The sequence below is a fragment of the Hibiscus syriacus genome, unplaced genomic scaffold (assembly GCF_006381635.1).
Source record: "Hibiscus syriacus cultivar Baekdansim isolate YM2019G1 unplaced genomic scaffold, ASM638163v2 tig00000778_pilon, whole genome shotgun sequence".
Classification (NCBI taxonomy): Eukaryota; Viridiplantae; Streptophyta; class Magnoliopsida; order Malvales; family Malvaceae; genus Hibiscus; species Hibiscus syriacus.
Genome location: NW_024061825.1, coordinates 2,840,861 through 2,857,013, shown reverse-complemented (window position 1 = coordinate 2,857,013; position 16,153 = coordinate 2,840,861). Strand labels below are relative to the sequence as shown.

General features: G+C 34.9%; 1 protein-coding gene across 1 annotated transcript; it reads right to left on the bottom strand.

Moving 5' to 3' along the window:
- Window positions 1–340: 340 nt before the first annotated feature.
- Window positions 341–1,895, bottom strand: LOC120219563 (exopolygalacturonase clone GBGE184-like). Its single transcript, XM_039216392.1, has 4 exons — window positions 1,372–1,895; window positions 993–1,282; window positions 717–930; window positions 341–616 (listed from the first exon to the last, which is right to left on the bottom strand). The coding sequence occupies exons 1-4, from the start codon at window positions 1,885–1,887 to the stop codon at window positions 380–382; spliced, it is 1,257 nt and encodes a 418-aa protein (XP_039072323.1). The 5' UTR covers window positions 1,888–1,895; the 3' UTR covers window positions 341–379.
- Window positions 1,896–16,153: the final 14,258 nt, after the last annotated feature.

Below are 16,153 nucleotides of genomic sequence, written 5' to 3'. Positions count from 1 at the left end.
TCAATAGGCAAACAAAATAAAAGGTTAAAATATTAAGAAGTGCTTGAATAATTTACTTCTACCGAACAAGTCCTTATAGTTTTATCATAGTTCCTAGGATAAACTACACATTTAATACCACAACTATCACTTTTGTTTGATTTTGATTTTATATTATAATAATTAATAGGTGATATCAATTCGATCAAGTATTTATTATGAACATATAAAATTCATTCAACATCTAAACTCATATTTTTAACTTTAAAAAGAACTCCGTATTTGTTCCATAATTTTGATTTTTATTAATAAATTTGGATAATATGTTGTTTACATGAAATAACAGTTAAAGTTTCCATGGATGATGATGAGTTGATAGAAATAAAAATAAGGCCGTGATTTAAGGAGGGCAGGGCGGGGGGCTCTGGGTGCCGGAGTAGGCAACTTTGACGTTGGTGCAGTTGGAGCTGAAGGGAATGTTAGCCTCTTTGGTTCCTGCGAACTGTAAGTCTATATCTTTAAGTGAAACGCCTTGGCATGGATCTGATTTGCTGCATATCAGTTGTACTGCAACTTTGCTTGCTGATGTTCCTTTGATGTTTGTGAATTGAACGTCGCTGATGCTCACTTTCGAACTCTTCACCAAACCAATACAAAACTTATTAGTATACATGTATCAAATATATATATCTAATTCGTGAGAGGAAGGAGGAAGAAGAAAGTAAAGTAACCTTGACGTCGCCCTGGTTTCCGTATTCTTGATCTATGAGGATGGGGTTCTTGACGTTTTTCATTACCAGATCTTCGAAAATAATGCCTGATGCTTTGCTTGGATTATCGTTTCTGTAGGTTTTGATTCTTGCACCGTTGTCTGTATCTGTCAACGTGCAGTTCCTCACGGTGATTCCGAAAACATCTGCCTCTGAATCGTAGTGTCCAAGGCTTCCAATGCTGTTTAAACCATTTAACGTAAGTTTTTACCGGAAATGATTCGATAGATGGATAAAATGTACCTGATGCCGTGTCCGGGGCCACAGGCGGTGTTCTCGACAGAGATGTTGGTGGATCCATGGATGATGGAGACACAATCGTCACCCGTGCCGATGCGACAGTTAGTTATTTTGAGCATGCTGGTCTTGCTCATGTGGATGCCATCGGTGTTGGGGCTTTCGGCTGGAGCTGATATGTTAACATCGTCGATCCTGAAGTTGTTGCAGATACTGATCATAACATGGAAACCTTTAGCATTGACGGATTGAATGCCGCTAATGACAGCATTGTCCACCTTGATGAACTTTAAAGTCTGCAAATTTATCCAAAACGACATTATTGTTATTATTATCATGAAACAACAAAAAGAACGTAGGGATGGATGGTGATGGTTCAGCTTACGGCAGGCATTCGGCCGCATCCCTGGTTATCGCATTTTGGCTTCCATACCGTTTCACCTTTACCATTGAAAACACCCTTTCCACTTATGATTAAACCATCAATGCTGTTGAAGTTGATCCAATCTGCATCCTCCGCCGGCTTAGTATTAGCTTGCGCAATAATAGTTCCGACGACACTAACCATCAGCGGAGGTGCAGCGCTGCATGGTCCGGAAAATAAAGTCGATCCTAGTACGAACTCTCCCTTAGGGATCAGTAACATTGCCTTCCCTGCATGATTGCAGGCTTCTTTGAATGCCCTGATAAAATTTATGGAGCTGAGGCTCTTTCCATCAGCCTTGGCACCAAAGTCTAGCACATTAAAAACTTTAACATCGGGAGGGGCAGTGCCAGTGGCGATTGATTTAGCTAGTTCCATGCCTTTATCGGGATCGAACTGGGCAAATGCTTGAAATTCGGGAAGAACTAAACCCAGAACAAGAATGGCAATTATTCCCACTGACCCCATTGTTGTCATGATAAATCTGAGGCCTTTATTTTTATTGGTTGAGAAGTTGACGAGCCTCGAATGGAGAGGCTATTCTTGTATAAAGCCCGCAAAACATCTACTGATTACTTCGTTATTTATATGTCATAAAGATTAAACTCTCACCACTAATGTTATTTGTGGATGGACTAATTCTATTTTTCTATCTTTGGATAAGTTTAATTTTAATATTTTATTTAATAAATGGCTTCAAAGATTATGTAACAAATGTAAATTTCTTTTGAGAGTCATTTTATTAATCAATATAACCTCTATGATTCAATCCTAATCATAACTTATCGGTCAGGTCGTGAGGGTGACAAAGACAATGAAAGAATTCAATTATTAGAGAAGATTGAAGACATCTCAATGCTTTTAATTAGAGAGGAGGCAGCTCACCCTTTCGAGAAACATTGCAGGATAAGCGAAGGCATCTCCATGTATCATAACATGGTGTGAGGCATCTTCTCTTCGATAGAAGAAATGACGGCGTTTCCCTCACTAAGACAAAAGTATCTAGCACTCTTTAAAATATAATGAAGGAATTCCTATTGCTGAAGTGGTAGGAACTCAATCCCTTGTGTAGAGTCGTAAGCTGGGGTGGGAGAAACTCTACATTGAGTACATCCTTATAAAAAGACTACATAATGTAGAAAGACATCTGAACGTTATTTATACGTAACAAAGGAATCTAAAGTTTATTTCCCCAGAAGATATATAAATTGTGGGTGTAAAGAGCCGCTTACATTGAGGGAGATTAAGGAAGATGCTTGGTCGTGCGATGGATTTAAAGCCCCTGAGCCATATGGTTTTAACCTTCACTTCTTAAAAAGTTACTGGACTCTGGTAAAAGATGAACTAAAGGGTGTGTTCGACAAGTTTCATAAATCTAGTAGGCTTTCTCCGAGCTTGAACGCTTCATTTATCATGTTGATTCCGAAGGTTAGTAATCCATCAGATGGGTCTGATTATAGGCCGATTAGTTTAGTTGGATCAGTTTACAAAATCATAGGTAAGGTATTGTCACGTAGACTAAGGACGGTGCTAGAAAAATTGATTGGAGATACTCAGTGCGCTTTTATGGTATGTCGTCAAATTTATGATGGAATTCTAGTAGCGAACAAAACAATCCATTCCATGGCTTTAGGTGGGAAACTTGAGGCTTACGACCACATAAGATTGGACTTTTTGTTAATGGTATTGGAAAGTGTCGTAACCGGTTTTCGTCTGGGCACGAATTTTTTTTATACTTGGCGGGAAAAATAATGTGAATAATAAATAATTTGGGAGTCGTCATCGGCCTTTTGGGTCAGGTAGGTCGAATACCTAAAAATTATCTTTTAAAAGAGTTTTTAAGAAAACATCAGTTAAAAGATGAACTGATCTGCGTTTATAACCAAAAATTCGTTCTTTTTATTAATAAAAAGGGATTCGTGGTCGGTTACGTTTAGGGAAGGATTAGCACCCCTACAACGCCCAAAATTGATACTTTTTAATTATAAATTGTCTCTAATAATAGAATTTTAAGAATTCAAATATATTTAATTTATAATTATGTTATTTCAAATTTTATTACTATAATTTTTAAGAAAATATATTAATTTAAATATATTTATAAAAATATTTATTTATTTAGAAATATCAGAAAAGGACTTCTAGGTGCCTTAAGACAGCTCTTTTCTTCGATATTAAAAAAATAAAAATAAATATTAAAATTTAAATAATTTAAATAAAACTAAATTATAATTTTTATAATGTTTAATTATTTAAAATACCATAATAGGACATCCAGTTGTTTTAGGACTGCCCTTTTCTTTGATATTGAAAATAAATAAACATTATTATTTAAACGAATATATGAGTAATATTTTAAAATATTAAATTAAACATATTGAAAAAGATAATAATAAAAATAAATTGTAATTAACTAATGACTAAAACAAATAAAATTAAAATAACAGGAAAAAATGTAAAATATTTAAATTAATGGGCATAATTCAAATTATTAAAAAAATTACTAATAGTGTAATAAATATCAATCTGAATTAAAATTTAAATTATAATAACAATAAGGGCTAAATAGAGTATTTTACCTTAAGATACATAACTAAAGTAATTTAACTCAAAATCAAAGATTTGATTTCAACAGGAAGCACACAATTAATATTGGAATTTTCAACGTAAAAGTAGGGTAGGTTTTACTTTTCTATCAAAACAAAAAAGTTTTATTTTTATAATAAATAAAACAAAAACATCTTTTTTAGGTTTGAATTAGGGGGTCTTTTAATCAATTACTTGGTTTCAACTATACATCTATTAATATGTGAATTAAGGGGCATATATATATATATATATTAAATAAAGACTAAAATTAAATAAAAATGAAATGAAATATAATAATTAAAGTATAATAATAGAAATAAAATAAATTTGCAATTAGATAATAATCAAATAAAATAATTAAAATTATAACAATAAATTTAAAAAATAAATAAACTTATGGTAAAAAATACTAATATATCAGTAATTAAAATGTAAAAATACCAAAATTAAAGACTCTAATTCAAAATATTATGAAATTTATATAATATTAGTGCAATTTAATTTTAATTATTAACCAATGATTAAAATATAAATTATTAAAATCTGAGAGACTAAATCTGTTATTTACCATAAATATATATATTTACTGATAATGACTAAATTATAAATAAAATAAAATTAGAAGACCGAATTTAAAATTACAGAAATTTGATTTAAGTGACTAAAATGAAAGCTTACAAAGCTAAAGGTGTCGTGGAAATGGTTTGGCCATTCCCAAAATTACGGATATACCCCTCCCCCAAAACGGCGTCGTTTAGGGGAGGGTATTTATACCCTTTATGGCCGGCCACAATGGCCATCTCTTCTCATTTTTTCTTTCTTTTCTCTCTTTAGAAGAGAGAAAATATTTTCTCTCAACTCTCTCTTCAATTCCCTCACTGGAGGGAAGAGAGTTCCGGCCGACAGCCACGCTTTGGCGCCGACCACCACCGCCGGCCACCGTGAACGGTGGCCGAAAAATCCCATAATACACCAAAATAAAATCCTAACTGTAACATCCCAAACTACGGGTTAGTGACCAAATTGTAAAATTTCAGAATTTGATGATAAAAGTAGAATACTTGAATAGTTCAATGATTTATTTGAGGATATTTCTTGAAAGTTTTTAGTAATTATCCAATGAATTAAAGGGCAAAATGGTCAATTGACATTAAAGATATTTTTATCCCCTTTAATAGGAGATAAAAACGTGTGAGATGAATGCATTTTATCTTCTTCTTCATTTCTTCTTCTTCTCCAACCATGGAAGACTAGGCAAAGGTGAGTTTTCGATTTTGTTGATTATTTGTTGAATTAAAGGTTAGGTTTTGATCATTAAATGATAATTAAGCTTAAGGAAAGCTTAAGTTATCTTAAATTCAAAAGATAAAGGAGTTATGACAGATTAAAGAAAATGGGTTTTGAAGTGAAATTTTGAATAGAAATGTTTAAATGATTTTGGAGGTTGAATTTGACTTGCCATCTATGAGAATAAGAAGTTATAAGTGTTACAATTAAGTTTGGATAACATGGAAAATTTCATATGATTATTGAATTCTATATGGAGAATAGAATTCTAAGGTTTAAGATAAAATAAATAGATATAAATTAGTTTAAGTATGTATACTTGAGGTAGGAATATGAAAGGGGATGAAATATGAAGAATTGAAGTGAAAATAGAGAATTTTCGTGTAATGAACAGTAATTTTCTGGGTTGGAACGAAAATTTCCAGATTATGCAAAGGGAACCGATACCCCCTGGGGGGGGGATCGATTCCCCCTAAATGAAAAATGAAAATTTAGTTTATTAAACCGGCTTAAGTTATTAACATCAAATTTAAGGTTTAGGCTTCTGATAGTCGTTTTGAAATGTTATATTTATGTAGATATTGAGCCTAAACAAGTTCTGGAATAATCAAAGGATTAGGATTGAATTAAAGCAAGCAAGGCTAAGGTGAGTGCAATTTAATTGTACTTATGCTATCGGAAAACATTGGCTCGCGATGAGCCAGTGACGGAGTTACTATGGTAAGAAGGGACTCCTAAAATGTTATATGATTGGTATGATTCTTATGAGTGCATTTTAGTTTATAGGATTATAAGGAATTGGACTTGTGATAAGTCTATTTTCAATAGTTGTTGTGTATGGATTATTGATTATAATGATGTGAATGACATAAAAGGTATGTATACTTGATTATATGAAATGATATGTGCTTATATGTGCTATGTGATTTATGTGATATGCCATATGGGAAAATGGAGTGTGAACTTTAGGAAAGGATTATATGATGTATATATGAACATATGTGAACAAAATAAGACATGCATGTTTACATGAATACATGAGAAATAATATAGGTAATATGATATGAAGATATATGACTACGTGAGAAATAATATATGTCTATGAGAAGACATAAGAACAAAGTATAAGCTATGTGATATATGAATATGAATTCATATGAAAAGTGACATGTATTACATGAAAGTAAACTACGTGATTATATGAACATGTGAATGTGAATCGCATGGAAATGTTCTACGTGTAAGTGAATTATGTTTTTATGTGAATATATGAAATAATATAAAGAATAATGCCCATGATATGTGCCATGAGATCTAGAGGTATAGTTAATATATGAACAGTAACCGCGAGTTTGAACAAAATTTTCCAGTATCTTAAAGGGGAATCGATTCCCTGCTACAGGGAATCGATACCCCCATTGTTCATCGCACTATTCACTGTTCACTTTTCATACCGTATTTTTACTATTCACGAATACGTATTTTTGAACTCAAAATTTTATAACAAGCACAAGTGAACCATATATGGTCGTATTTTCTTAATACAAATTAAAATGCTCGATTATTTTGAAAGGAAATCGTTTTTAAAAGTCAATGTGACATCTCGGACTCGTATTTGGGTCGGGTACGGGTTGGGGTGTTACACTAATCACCCTAAAGCCGAAATCGAAGACCGTTTAGCCTAAAACCCCTTAACCCGGCCTAGATCTAAGCTTGTTACTTTCGGTATTTTGATTTTTTCAACGGCGTAGGGAGGCTTCGATGACATCAATCTCTTTGGTAAATCTTTTTCTCTTTATTTTTCTTTCTATTTTGTGTATTTTGCGTTGTGGTTGTTGTGTTTTGGCTTGCTTTCGGGTTGTTGTCGTGGTTTTCTCCGTTCTTGCTTGCTGGTCGTTGGTCTCTGTCTCATCTTTCTGTTTGTTTATCGTTGTTGTGGTCTCTTGTTCTCCGTTGCTCTCTGTCTCTTTTCTTGTTTGCAGGTGAGCCGAGACTTTATAGCTTCGATGAAGCTCTTGTCGGACCGGTCCCAGAGGGGTTTCTCGGTGAGTCACCATAGCTATGGTGGTGACTCACCATAGAGCTCAACGTGGGCGGATGTTATCATGGCAGCAGAACTTCTGGAGTCTTCTGTTGGTGGCGTCGTGGCAGCGGCGGTAGCTTGAACGTCGTTGTGGCTACAACAGAGGCGACGACGTGGCCCTAGGGTGATGATACCCTAGGGTTTCCTGCTTGGGATCATCTGGACCGTTAAATCATAGCCAGATCCAATGGATGTGATGCTGGCGGCTAACTGCTGAGATGAGAGAAACCCTAGAGTTTAGGGTTACTATTGGATCTCTACTTGGGTATGGAATTTGATAACTAGGCCTCTAGATTTGTAAAACGGGCCTCCAGGTCTTGGGCTTGTAATATTTAATAAATAATATATATTATTAATATTAATAATAATAATAATAATAATAATAATTTTAATAATAATAATAAATTTAAAATGAAAATGAGAAAAATTGATGTCTACAGCTGCCCCTCTTTGCTCATCCTTATGTTAACAAGAATAGAGCAAAGACGAAAAAGATAATAATTTTTTCATTTGGCTTCTTTTGAGCAGGATGGAAATGTTGAAAACATCATGCACTGAATGGCTTACAGATGACCCGAAGGTTTTAAAAACATCATGCACTGAAGGACTTACAGATGACCCTAAGGCTTTGAAAACATCAAAAAGCTCCTGAAGGCTTTTTGGAAACATCATGCACTGTAGGACTTACAGATGACCCTAAGGTTTGAAAACATCAAAAAGCTCCCGAAGGCTTTTTGGAAACATCATGCACTGTAGGACTTACAGATGACCCGAAGGTTTGAAAACATCAAAAAGCTCCCGAAGGCTTTTTGGAAACATCATGCACTGTAGGACTTACAGATGACTCGAAGGTTTGAAAACATCAAAAAGCTTCCGAAGGCTTTTTGGAAACATCATGCACTGTAGGACTTACAGATGACCCGAAGGTTTGAAAACATCAAAAAGCTCCCGAAGGCTTTTTGAAAACATAATGCACTGCAGGACTTACAGATGACCCTAAGGCTTTGAAAACATCAAAAAGCTCCCGAAGGCTTTTTGGAAACATCATGCACTGCAGGACTTACAGATGACCCGAAGGTTTGAAAACATCAAAAAGCTCCCGAAGGCTTTTTGGAAACATCATGCACTGCAGGACTTACAGATGACCCTAAGTCTTTGAAAAACATCAAAAAGCTCCCGAAGGCATTTTGGAAACATAATGCACTGCAGGACTTACAGATGACCCGAAGGTTTGAAAACATCAAAAAGCTCCCGAAGGCTTTTTGGAAACATCATGCACTGCAGGACTTACAGATGACCCTAAGGCTTTGAAAACATCAAAAACTCCCGAAGGCTTTTTGGAAACATCATGCATTGCAGGACTTACAGACGTGGGAAATAGTTTACTAAGTAAGAAACTATGAAAATTGTTTTCTTACTTTTCAACAATTTCATTTTTAGAAAAGATTGAATGAGAAACTATAGAAATCGTTTTCTCATTATTATTTTTTTGAAATAATATGTTGATTGGGTAACATGCCCCAATCTCAAGATAATGCTCATTTTTGTGGATTACATCCATCTATTCTTCAGATGTTTGCGTGATTCCTGTATTTTCGGTTTTGAATACCTTCTTCTTGTAAGGTATTTCTTACCATGAATCTTCTTGTTCTTCCGAAGATCTGTAAAACTTCATGTTTGAATGCACTTAGATGTATCAATGTAATGCATTGTCTATTGTGCAAATGATGTTCTTATAAATACATGAATGTTGATGCAATCTTCATTTGAATTCAAAGTGGTGAACTTGGTCTTCCTTCACTTCATCATTTATTGCCAGAGTTACCTCTAGATATAAGTGTAGAAACTTATGCTATCAAGCTTGCATTTCTGCAGAATCATCTGATCAACTTGTATCTTGGCGTCTTCTTTGTTTCATGAAAGTTTCAGAAGAAATGTTTCATTTGTGGAACTCTTGCTGTAGTCAAAATTATGACCCTGATGCCCCATTTTGTCTTGGATAAAACCAACTTTATTTGCTTGGACTTGTGTATAAATTCCATAAAGCTTTCATCTTTGAAAAGAGAATCTATCATCTTTAAAAAGAGAATCTATCATCTTTGAAGAGTGTAGATGTAGATATGCCTGACTCAGCAGGGATTAATTAGGAGAGTAGAGTCTGTTCTAATTTGACTCTTTGAAACACATTACAAGGAAGATTTATCCCAATTCCTTTCATGTATCCATATATAATCAGATCTTGAATAAGGCAACTTGGACCATATCATGTCGAGATGTTTAACAACAACCTGTCGTTCAACCTAGTTTTTTGTTGTTAAAATTTCAGCTCTCCTTCTGCGGAAAGAAATCTTCATCATATCTCAACTTATAATCTTGAAGTTGAAGAAGACAAACTTCATCTTGGATCAAAAATGGAAACCATATGATCACAACATTGGTTCAACATCAGAATAACTAGTTCATAAAACATTTTGACAATACATTCTTCATCTCATGTGGTTTCAGCTCAAATGTTCGTAAAGCATTTGACAACACATTCATCATTTTTTATGGTTTATGCCAAGATTTCTCAATCATTGAATCTCTTTGCATGGTGTTCAAAGTTTTTGTATGATGTCACAAGACCATTTGAGAACAAAACTCAATGGGGATTCAAGTGTGATATTGGTATGACCAAAAAGTTGGTTAAATTCACAAGATATGTTGGTGTCGAATTGAATAGAAGACACTAATTACTCTTGATATCATCTCGGGCAAGGGCAAATGTAATACTGATCACGTTTTCTTCTGTAATGAGCATTGTAGAAAGTAGAAACACTTCAGCTATAGGATCCATATACAGAAAGATATCCGTAGAATTCTTGCTTATGGGGATGAAACGCAAATGATAAAACCCAAAATAGATGAAAACTCAATTCATCTTGGCTAGTAATGATGATCCCAATAACAACGGGAATAACAGTAATATAAGTGAGAATCGAGTCTCCCTTTTCAATGTCATCAAGTAAGCAAAAACTGATGTGAAAAACAGCTTCATAATCTCAACTTTATGGTTGAAACTAACTGCCAGGAATCTCAAAGAAATATTTCCAATCATCACCGACATACAGAATGCAAAATTCAAAGCTGAGATCTTGAGGAATTGAACCCTGGATCGAGTAGTCTACCTGGGGACCATCTTTATTCATGAAACCGTGATGTAGCTTAACAAAGAACATGATATCATGTAAAACACGGTTAAGAATATTCGGTATTTGAAAACATACTTGCTGAGTAGATATTTGTTCAACAACATGATCATAATGTAACTGCCTGATGAACGAAACAATTATGTATAGTCAACTTGACTGTTATTGTTTCACCATTTTCATTCTTCATATTTTTCTGTCTCATTGGAAATATCTGCTCAAGTCAATGATTTTTAACACATGATGATGTGGGCCTTCAGCATGCCCCAACATTAGCTAATACAAGTGTTCAAAATGCATCAACAGTCCTGATTCTGATTGAAAGGGACTTTCAGCATACCCCAGCATTTTGCTGATATAAATATTCAGAATACTTCAATATTCCTGATTCTGATTGAAAGGGGTTTTCATCATGCCACAACCTTCACTTCTTGTTAATTTGAGCCTTCAAAATGCCCCACATGGATATGTCTGAAACAACCTTTAAAATGCTTTGCTGATACAGATGTTAAAAGTGTGCTCAACATTATTTATTGTTGAGATGAGCCTCCAAGAATGCCCAAATATTCATATTGCTGTGAGCCTTCAAAATGCCCCAATATTCTATTTCTGGTTGAAATGGGCCCTCAAGATGTCTCTCTAGATCTGTCTGAATTGGGCTTTCGAGATGCCTCAATTTTTTATTTCTGGTTTACTCTCGACGTCTGTTTGACTTGAATATCATGATCCCTACAAGGTTTAATTTTGACAATGCACTGTGGTGGATACTTGTGGCTTTATTCGTGCTCCAAATCTGTATATTTTGAATACTCTCATTCTGGTGTCATTAAACAGAAGTGTTGTCAGGTAACTGGAGAATTCTCTTCATGTTGTCGCAAACTTAAGAAGTACTCAATCATTCTGATAGAAACGTCTGAGATATGTGTCTTCTGAATGAGGTAACCATTTTATGTATCTGGAGGGATTTAGTCAGACAGAGTAGTATAAATAGCTTGGTAATTCATTCCAGGCTGACACAGTGGCTTATCATCTTTCAGTGAAGGCCATCTCTGAAATATACTTTTTTGTAGGAGAGAAACCAATTTATGCAAACAGTAATCTGATGCACTGGCAATACTACATATACAATGGTACATGCTCTTGAAAAATCCACACATATGCAACATGTTGATTCTGATAACAACTCATCTGATTATGAAGCGATCTTTCAGGATGATTTCACAGATATTGATAGTTCTTTCTGATACCGAGGAAATCCTGAATTCTGATTCTGATGAGGAGAATAAACTATTATTCTTGACGAAAATGGGGTACTCAGAAGTTGAGGCTTCAATAACCATGGAGAGATATCGTCTGGATTCATCAATTGCAGAGTTGACAGATTTTATATGTGCTGCTCAAATGGCTAAGGCTACTGACGCACTTCTTATGGTAGAAGATAGGAAGCCATTATGCAATTATCCCAATTACAAGCAAAGGCGAAACTTGGGCTATGATTTTTGAAAAGGAAGAAGCAGAGGAAGCTTGAAAAGAAGCTTCTTAATGAAGACGATCATGGAGTTCATCTTTCAATTCCAATGATTGGTTCTGGGGTTCCTACCGAACCAGATCAGATAACTCAAAGAACACTTCCAGAAGATGCTATTGGGTCTCCTTATTTCTACTATGAGCAAATTCATCTTTCAAATCTAATGATTGGTTTTGGGGTTTATACCAAACCAGATCAGATAACTCAAAGAACACTTCCAGAAGATGCTATTGGGTCTCCTTATTTCTACTATGAGAATGTGGCACTTGCTCAAGTTAATGTTTGGACTGGAATATCATAATACTTATTCAATGTAGAGCTAGAATTTTGTAGATTCGAAGCATTTTCATACTGTTACACTGAAAAGGGGCTATATTCATAATCTGCCAATTGAGAACAGATTTACTCTTATCATGTTTTCTCCACGCACTATACATGATATTTTTCCATTGAAAAAGAAATGGTGCCTTCCTGGGATCCAAGAAAAAAGTTGAACTGTTTACAAACATGTACATGAAGTGCTAAATTGACATAAATGAGCTGTAAGGTTCTTGAAGCTTATGACGATAAGCCACATTAGAGTGTCTAGAAGTATGTTCTTGATGAGTGCTGAAAATGGAATCTGGTATGGGTTGGAAGGAATAAAGTTACTCCACTTGAACCTGATGAGGTGGAAATGCTTCTAGATTTCCCTAAAAATCATACACGAGGAGCTGCTAGAGACACGTTTTCCGGTGATATCCATGTACTGTCTTTTTTTTTCCTGGGATCAGTGATGCAGAGGCTGTCTTCTACTGTCTTGGCATATCTTTGAAAACAGATGTGCAAGAACTGAATGATGATCGGTTGGAGCAATTGATGAGTAGATTTATCGAATTCGACCTTGTTGTCGGTGGCATCCAGTGTAACAACCTTACTGGAAGAAATAAACATTATCAGGATGAATTAGAAGATTTTTGTTGGTGCATTTTCTTGCAATGGCTGCTACAGTGACTGTCTCTTCTGCTGCTCCAAAATATCCTACTCTTTTCGAATCATGGAACGGTTTAATTGATGGTAAAACTGGTTATCTCAACTTTTGGAATCCTGTACGGCATACAAATGTAGAATTTGTTCCAATGTCTTATTCTGTGACATATGTTCTCAAATTCAAATTCAGCAATCTTCTGAAGGACATAATGGATATAATCTTGTCAAGGAAATTGATCAGCATGGAAAAGGCAACAATGTTGTATCAAGACTTGAGCCAGCATCACGGTATAACCAGAGTGCAGGTAGTGACTTGTTCATGGCTCTATGATATAATCTTCTAGAGAACATGAATTGATGGTTGGGGAAAATAATCTGTCTGGTGATGCTTATCGCCCTCAGCATGAGATAAACGATAATCTTTCTTTATGAGCTGCTAATAATGTCATAGGAGAGTGTCACAAGTTCAATTCTCCAGACTTTCTAGCTTATTGGACCACTTGCCTTCAAAAATGTGAAGTGCTTCATCATTCTGGCATCTTTTTTTTTCTACAATAGAGGTAGATTAGGAAACAACTTGCTTTAAGGACCTTATCCATTTGAGACTATCCTGTTTGAAAATGTTTTCCTCCTTTCTTTATTGAAGAATGAAAGAATTTTATAGAATGTTGCCTATCATAGGTTCACAATAAAATCAAATCATAAGCATGAATTCAAAGAATATCAAAAGAATCAACAACTCTGTAATGTTTGAGAATTATAATTCTTTGACAAGTATCAAGATTTGGTTTGGTTTCAGGATGACCTTCCTATTTTCTATGGTTACATCTATTTAAGATGTCACTCATCTCTCGCTCTTTGTGAACTTTGTCACATGTCTCACTTTGAGGACTTGGTATTTTAACCGGATACGTACAAAATGACGCAACTAGGATTGCCAATCACTAGACCTTCTAGAATTCTTCCATTTCAATTCTCTGGAATCTTTCATTTAGACTCATCTAATCAAAGTAGTGCAAAAATATCGGTCTAAAAATGAAATTTCTGAGTGCTTGTATGAAGTTGACTATAACAGGTGTTTCGTAACTCCCTTAGTCCATTTGTTAACACATTTGCCACTTTGGCTAGCTGAATTCAGCTTTATTGTATATAATAATATAATCACCTTTATCAGGTTAATTGAAACTTATCCATAAAGCCGGGGTGATTAACCAATTGCTCTAGAGGGACAGTTTTATTGCATATAATAGTATAATAGACTAGCTGAATATTATCCATAAAGCCAGGGCGATTAACCAATTGCTCTAGAGGGACAACTCAAGCTTTATTGTATAATAATATAACATGGGTGTTCAAATCCAATTTCTTAAGCTTGTTAAGAAGAACCTGTTATAGTCTAGGTGTTTTGGTGGAATTCAGAAAATCTCTTTGTTAGAATTCAATTCTCAAGCAACTGACTTAAACTAGATTTACCTATTTGTGAAAATTACGTTCATCATTGAACGTCATTAATAGAAAAATACTCTAGTCGGTTTTGTAATGTAATACACCAATGATGCCCCATGTTGTATGCTCCTATATATAAATACCAAGCCTTTTTGTAATTCCTTTCAATAGGAGTAGGCTATCTCATATTTGTAATAGGATAGTGTTTGGGTGTATTTCTTCTGAGGTAAGGTCAATGGTCCTTGTTTTTCTGGTTTTCAATCCTGATATTCTGTCAAAGATTATAACTCTAATCATGAAGAACTTTTTAATCCAGTTGATATTCAAAGAACTGCAAGATTACAAAATTGACTCAATTCTCATAACCTTAAAAGCAACACAAATTTATTTATTGCACAAAAAGCGGAGAAAGGAACGAAAAAAACAAGTTCAAACAAGATGCTGAAAATAGAAAGGTACTACAGTGGTAGATAACACTTCCACTTGTTTATGCATCATTACTTCTCTAATGTTGGGTGTGTAATTGGAACATAGTTCTTGTCCTCATTTGCCCCCCATTTCTTAATCATTTCTCGTGTCAAAACCCATTTGTCAACAAGCATCTCAATTTCTTTCAACAGTGGCATACAATTGCCAGTAGAGTGTCCAGATACCCCCAAGTGGAAATTACAAACACGATCTTGATCATAGCTATGAGCAGAAGGGTTTGGTGTAACTTTCGTTGGTCTTGGTGTGATGTATTGACCTTTAATCAAATGAGGGTACAAGCCTGAAATAGAGGTTTAGAACACCTCCAAAGTATTTCTTGATCGCATGACTTTCTTTGGTCGATCTGAACAACTATTTGCTCCTTTTCTTTTGCAATTGCGGGGACTTTGGATGTGATACTCATTCACATTACCAACTTTAGCTATCTGATCAATCGGGCTATTGGATGTGACTTTTGAGTTTCCTTCACTGATTACATTCTCAATTAAATCTCCACTTGTCATAAGATTCTTGAATTCCTTCGTCGGATTTGCCTGCATTAACTCGCAGAAAGGAGCAAGAATGGAATCCCGAAACATATGTGATATCTCTTCTTCTAACATGGGAGGTTGAACTTGTGCTGTCACTCCTCTCCATCTTAAGGCATATTCTTGAAATCTTTCATTGGTTTCCTCTTTTACTCTTCGAAGATCCATACGTGTTAGAGCTAAGCCTTTAACATACCGATATTGTTCCAAAAATGCATCATCTAGATCTACCCATCTCTTGATCTGTTCTTGGGTCAACTGATTGTACCAGACTACTGTTGGGCCAACAAGGTTATCATGGAAAGAGTGAATTAACAGATCATCAGAAATTAAATATCCTTCTATTTTTTTGCAAAACATTCTCAAATGGATTAAGGGACAACTGGTGCCATCATATTTTTCAAAATTTGGCATTTTGAAATCATGGGGAATAACCAAATCTGGAACCAAAATGAGTTCTCTTGCTTCTAGTTCTATGTGGGAAGTATCAACACATTTCATATTTCTGATTGCTTCATCCATCCTCTCGAATCTTTCCTCATATTGTGAATAATGAACAAGGCTATTCTTTGGGTTCAATTGGGATGCCCCAGAGTATGTTATCTTTCTCGACTCTTCAATCTGATAGCATGGTTGC